The 7,130-nt window shown below is 41.8% G+C and overlaps 1 protein-coding gene across 1 annotated transcript in view; it reads right to left on the reverse strand.

Moving 5' to 3' along the window:
* Positions 1–2,897: 2,897 nt before the first annotated feature.
* Positions 2,898–7,130, reverse strand: part of LOC120443446 (serine protease inhibitor Kazal-type 2-like) — a 7,055-nt gene continuing 2,822 nt past the window's right edge. The window contains exons 3-4 of the mRNA XM_039622167.1: positions 3,142–3,251; positions 2,898–3,035 (exon numbers count right to left, since the gene is read on the reverse strand). Of these exons, the coding sequence (XP_039478101.1) occupies positions 2,984–3,035; positions 3,142–3,251 (162 nt within the window). The 3' untranslated portion in view covers positions 2,898–2,983. The remainder of the gene's footprint in view (positions 3,036–3,141; positions 3,252–7,130) is intronic.

The raw sequence follows: 7,130 nt of genomic DNA on the forward strand, positions 1-7,130 counted from the left end.
AACTAGAAATGACAGAACAAAGAACTAGAGAGTTAGAAATACTGAAAAAGAAACCTAAACACTAATAGTGACAACAATGATGAACTCAAAGGTCAAAAAACAGAACAAAACTCAAAACACCGACTCAGGACCGTGACAGGTACATAAAATACTAACATGTTTCCTTTTGTCCTACGTGCCAGGATGGTAAAGAACAGTTCTCAGAAGAAGTGGTAAACATCGCAGTAACCAGACGTGCAGCAGTGTCTCTCCCAGCCATCGCTAAAGTTGTGATTGAAGGACCAGCTGTCCTGGAAGACCTTAGTGTGCCCAGAGCGTGGGCCTTACTGATGGGGCTTATATTTGCTCTCAATCTGAGCTACCCAACAAAGTAAAGAACACTCTAGAGGGATTCCAGAAGGTGTTCCTTCATGGGCTTAAAGCCAGCCCACGGGTAATGTCTCTTAAGCAAAACCTCTGTCATAAAACAAATGTGATTTTATCCTGCAGTATTCAGATGTGCTTCTTCTTGTGTTCTCATGCAGTCTTAGACGAGTGTAGTTTTGAGACGTAAGTTCATAATAAATGTAACCTTATATTTGGATTGTTGCGTTGTTGAACATCAAAATGTTTCGTCATTTCCTTCATTCTGCAATATTTACCAAGCTGATAGGATAATAATTATAACGAGCAGCTTTGAAAAAGAAACAATTGGCTTAAGTTGTAATCTTTGTTTTCTGAGGCATTTTAGAAGGCATGATTTAAAATTATTGTGATTTTGAAGACATACATTCATCGAGCGCTATATTTAATATACCTTTACACATCTCTACAGTGGTTCTCAAAGTTGGACGACTGCTCTGCTTGTTTTTCAGATATTAATACCCTCCACACTGATGATTGCCTGGTGTGTTCAGAAGCTGGAAGACAGCATCTCAGAGCCGTGTGGAGAGAAGACGGAGTGAATGGGTGTGTTTACCTTCTGATTCTCTAACACACCTTACACAGGTAATAAACATGCTAGTATTGTTATTGTTTGTTTATTCTGAAGCACATTATTGTTTTTGCCCACTCATTTATAATTAAAGGGCTGCTGTAATATTTGATTTGTGTATTACTTGGAAAATTGAGCTGAGTGGAAACTGTTACCACAATTTTTTTAAGTTGAGCCAACAAAACATTTCACAGAGTGTAGAAGATGTGTGTTGTAAACTTATCCAACATGCAGTGGTTGGATGTTATCATCAAATATTACATCCTGTGATATGTACAGACCCCAGTGTGTGCATGTGTGATGTGTTTGCACGTGTGCATTCACTGCTGTAGTCTGACTACAGCTAGAAGACCTCTGAAATCTCTTTCACACACCTGCAGAACATGTAGCAGTCTGCCACTGAAGGAGCTACTCGGTGCTTTAAGAGTGAGCATGGAGTGGGAAGTTTAGCCACCATTCTCTTATTGCTCACTGCCGCCACTGGGTCAAGAGGGCGTCCCAGAACAGAGCAGGCCTTCAGCTTGTTCCCAGCATGCTGCTGCCCCAGCAGACCACACCATAAAACATGGCTCATGATCCACTTCTTTCTGTGTGCTGTACTGAGAAGAAATCCAAGCCTTCTTGATTCCATAATCTAAACGAGCTGAGAAAAAGGCAAAACATACAAAACCAACCTGTGGGTTTGTATGTTTGGGCAGCGGTCCCCTGGCGTCTCTGCTGGAAATTTCCACTGTGGACATCTCATCTCACAGAAGAAAAAGGGAAGAACCACATATCTCTTCTTCATGTAACTTTTATACCTGGTCACCCTTTCTCCACTGACTCTTACTAGACGTCACACCTTCTGAGCTGACATTATAACAGAAACAGAGAAACACTGAGAGACAAAGGCACTGACGCTTTAATCAGATAGGAAAACAGTAGAGAATGCAGGGAAAAAACAACAAATGCAAAATTCAAGTTTGAATTTCAAAGACTAAACAACAAGAAAATAGTAAATTTTGTAAGTTTTAAAAGCTTTTTTTAAAAAAATTAAAACCTCTTGAGCCCCAAAGGTCCTGGTAGCGGGGGCAAAGGGGGTGAACTGTAGTTGAACCCTCTGACGTCAAGACTTTTATGTAAATATCGGCATGTGTGGTGTCCACAGAAACCTCAGAATCTCAGCTAAATGCTCATATAAACCATTTCTACAACAATCAAACTCAGCAAAAACAGGTGAGCTAAACTAGAACAAACCAGAATCTATTTAGCTGAAAGTTCAGTTCAGAGTTCAATTCAGTTTTTTTTATATACAGCACCAAATCACAACAACAGTCGCCTCAAGGTGCTTTATATTGTAAGGTAGACCCTACAATAATACACACATTATCTTCTGGCATACTATAGGAGTGTTTGATATTTGGTATGTCAGAAAAACTCATGTAAAATATTGCTTAGCTGTGACCAAATAAGAGACCTGGCTTTGTTAGATGGTCTGTGGCTCAAAATCAAGCAGAACATACATTTATCATAGTTTTCCACTGTTTGTTGTATTGTCTACACATAAGTTGTGATTATATCACAGAAATGTGTAATGATGTTACATTAATACTGTTAATACAAAATATTAATATTTTTATTATTATTAGTCCTTTATTTATCCAGGTAAAAATCTCATTGAGATTAAAAATCTCATTTCCAAGAGAGACCTGGCATCATGGCAACAATAAACAATATTAACACTGTTAATACAAAAATACTGTTTCTCATGAGCAAATCATTGACTACACCACATTTTGCGTACCTATGATAAATAGTGTTATGAGAAGCAGCTCAGCTTTGCAGGACAGGTTTCAGCCACTTACTGTTGTTACTTTTTAATTAAATCTGTCTGTGATCAGTGCTATAGTCAGGGTGTTTTTGTGTTAAACTATTAGACCAGAGATATGCTGCAGAAGGTGACTTTATTGAGAACACAAATACAGGAAATCAATAGGCCCTATTTAACACTCATGCGTGCAGCATAGCTATCTAGGAAGTGCACGGCCCCTTTTTCGCCACCTTCACATTATTCTTCTCTTCTCTGTAGGAGAGAAAAACAAACATAGATTCAGTGTGTGTGTGTGTGTGTGTGCGTGTGTGCGTGTGTGTGCACATGTAGCAGGGTGGGGGGTGTACATGTTACATGCCTGTTCTTCTTGCAGAGAAGACACTCGGTGTCATAGGTTTTTCCATCACTGCCGCATACTGGAGCATACTCCTTGGTGCAGATTCCTCCTTCGTACTTCCCACAGTTAGGCTGGATACAAAAGCAGGCAGTGACAGGATTACTGATTCTTGATTTAATTCCTTCAGCAAGTCTTGAGTTTAACCTGCAGTGCCTGGTAGACCTCTGAACAGACCTACACAGGGGTCATCATTAACAGGTGCTCATTTCTTAACTTCTTAACTGAATCAGAAAACTCAGAATCATCTTTATTTGTTTGTGCACACAAACAAGGAATTGCTCTCTGGTCCTTATATATACATATATAAATGGTCAGCTCGTTAACGCGTTAAGAATCATCTTTGACCAACCTGTGCACTGCCTGGATTGATTTGACTTGGATCCTGGAATGCCTAGACCTGCAAGACACCTTTATCAGGAACTCAATGGGGATGTGGCGGAGATCACTGGAGGCCACAAGGCACAATCCACTTTGTACTTTCTATCCTGTCCTTATATATGCTATTTACATATATATATTGTACAGCGCATTCAGCATGGTCAGCTCGTTACAGTTACGTTTAAAAAATAGCACAATACAGTTCAGAACAGGTTGAAATAAATGGAATACGATCCAGTTACTTTGTTGAAATAAATGGAATACTAATATTGTCGCGGGTCAGGATTGTTTGGGTTTGTTTGACCAACCTGTTGTTCACTGCCTGGATTGATGGTTACACAAGGCGCTCTCTGACGTGTTGCCCCACACCTGGATCCTGGAATGCCTAGCACCTGCTACAACTCTAAAGACCCTGATGAGCCTTTATCAGGAACTCAATGGGGCCATGTGGCGGAGATCACTGGAAAAGTCCACCTTCAAGACAATAGCAGCTGGAAGTCACCATCATAATACCCACTGCACAATCCACTTTGCCTTTCTCTCAACTCCTGTCTTTGTTTATCCGGAAAAAATTTATTTGTAATTATTTGTCTCCGCAATTCCCAGTAAAGTTTTATATCTCTTTGAGATCCCTTTAAACGTTTCATACTAGACTTCAGTAACAGTAATAAATCACAGCAATAGGACATTCATGACTAAACACATGATTGTCATTAAGCAGTATTCAGACCTCCTGTTCATGGATGACATTTTAGGGCATGTATTCAGTATTCTGTAGTGGAATACATTTTAAAAGTAACCTTCCCAACACTGGCTATTTATTTGTAATTATTTGTAATTCCTAGGTTTTATATCTCTTTGAGATCATAAACTAGACTTGCTACGGATACCGACTACACAGTTGTCAGCAGTGACCTCCTGTTCATGGATGACATTACGCTGTATGCTAAGAGTGAGGTAGTCAGAACTGAGGGTATCGAACTACCAGAAGGCAACATTGCAGACATAGAGGACAGTTACAAGTACCTGGGCATCCCACAGGCGAATGGGAACCATGAAGAGGCCGCTAGGAAAACTGCAACCACCAAGTACCTGCAGAGGGTCAGGCAAGTCCTGAGGAGTCAGCTGAACGGTAAGAACAAGATCCAGGCCATCAACACCTACGCCCTGCCCGTGATCAGGTACCCTGCTGGGGTAATAGGCTGGCCAAAGGAGGAGATAGAAGCCACTGACATCAAGACGAGGAAGCTCCTGACCATGCATGGAGGGTTTCACCCGAAGTCCAGCACCCTGAGGCTGTACGCTAAGCGGAAGGAAGGAGGCCGGGGACTGGTGAGTGTCAGCACCACAGTCCAGGATGAGGCAATGAACATCCATGAATAGATCAGGAAGATGGCCTCAACTGCCCGCGTGCTCAGTGAATACCTCAGGCAGCAGAAACCCAAGAAAGGTGAGGAACCATCATGGAAGGACAGGCCCCTGCACGGTATGTACCACCGGCAGATAGAGGAGGTGGCTGATATCCAGAAATCCTACCAGTGGCTGGACAAAGCTGGACTGAAAGACAGCACAGAGGCACTAATCATGGCAGCACAAGAACAAGCTCTGAGCACAAGATTCATAGAGGCTGGGGTCTATCACACCAGGCAAGACCCCAGGTGTAGGCTGTGTAAAGATGCCCCAGAGACAATCCAGCACATAACAGCAGGGTGCAAGATGATAGCAGGCAAGGCATACATGGAACGCCATAACCAAGTGGCCGGCATAGTATACAGGAACATCTGTGCCGAGTATAACCTGGAAGTCCCGAGGTCAAAATGGGAGACGCCCCCAAGGGTGATGGAGAATGACCGAGCTAAGATCCTGTGGGACTTCCAGATACAGACGGACAAAATGGTGGTGGCTAACCAACCGGACATAGTGGTGGTAGACAAACAGGAGAAGACGGCCGTAGTGATCGATGTAGCGAATGACAGCAACAAAAGGCAGAAGGAACATGAGAAACTTTGGAAGAATTTTTAAAGAAAATGAGAACTTTTAAAGTCTCATCTGAAATGTTTTTGTTTTACAGAATTTTTATTGAATCTGTGGTTTTCTTTTGTGTCATTGCTTTCTTTGGTAATATGACTCTGAAGAACCGGCTGGGACTTCCGGTCATGTCACGTCTGCAGACCGTGTGAAGTGGAGACCGAGTGGACCCAAATACAGGCAATGGAAATGGAACAGGATTTCATAAATAGCGTGTTTACTTTTTGCTGCACAAAAATACAAACAAAAGGCGAACACTAGAGACATGGACCGTGAAAACCGAAGACACGGAATCCAAGACCAGAAACCTGAGTGGGGTGAACAGCCGAACCAGGACAAAGGACAAAGGGAAACTCACACAATATATACACAACAGGATGATCAGGGAAGTGGAGGCTGCTGGGAAACACAGGAGGAACAAATCAGACATAAGGGAGACATGTCAGGCTGAACATACAGACGAGACAACTGGCTAAAATGACAAAATGAGGATGTTTACGTGAAGAAAAAAATCAGCAGAACATTAAATGAGACCATTTTTGATTGTACTGAATATTTATTGTACTCTGAGTGCTTGATGATTTAGACTGCCTGCATGTGCTTAAGAGAGTGAAACAATATTTTGCATGTTTCTCATTTTATCTACTTTATCACAAATTGTTCTTTGTAAACAAATTTGCATGGAAGTTAAATAAAAATGGCTTTTTTTCATCATTTTTGTGACTCATGTTTCTTTGACAGTATTTGTCAGTCAGTTCCCCTGAAACATGTAGAGTACATTACTATAACAATCAATGTTTAATAACACTGATATGAGTGCCATGGTGCTTTCTCTTGTGTTACGTTCCCCTGAAAGGGGTCCAGGCGATGTGGGGGAAGTAACAAAATGTGTCTGGGTCAGAAAAAGGAGACAGAGGCAAAATGGTTAAATTAAAGAGTTTTATTAAAGTCCCTGTTAATAACTCAACTAAAAAAGACGGACAAGCCGCCACCACCATTTAAAGAAACAAAACAAAACTCATGCGTCGGTCAGTAAACTGAAAAGTAAAGAAGATTTTAGTGACCAAACACTCCTCTCCACCGAGCAGGAGCAAGCAATCACAAAATACGGCTCACTAGCTGCAACCGCTCATATGGCACTCTGGCACCAGAGCTCACCTTTCTCTGGGCTCAAATACCTTTAATTGCTGATGTGAGTCAGCTGTACAAAAGAAAGAGGTGAGAGAAGAAGAAACACCCAATGCATCATGGGAATCCCCGGCAGCCTACGTCTATTGCAGCATAACTAAGGGAGGATTCAGGGTCACCTGGTCCAGCCCTAACTATATGCTTTAGCAAAAAGGAAAGTTTGAAGCCTAATCTTGAAAGTAGAGATAGTGTCTGTCTCCTGAATCCAAACTGGAAGCTGGTTCCACAGAAGAGGGGCCTGAAAACTGAAGGCTCTGCCTCCCATTCTACTTTTAAATACTCTAGGAACAACAAGTAGGCCTGCAGTGTGAGAGCGAAGTGCTCTAATAGGGTGATATGGTACTACAAGGTCATTA

This window comes from Oreochromis aureus, linkage group 2 (genome assembly GCF_013358895.1).
Source record: "Oreochromis aureus strain Israel breed Guangdong linkage group 2, ZZ_aureus, whole genome shotgun sequence".
Classification (NCBI taxonomy): Eukaryota; Metazoa; Chordata; class Actinopteri; order Cichliformes; family Cichlidae; genus Oreochromis; species Oreochromis aureus.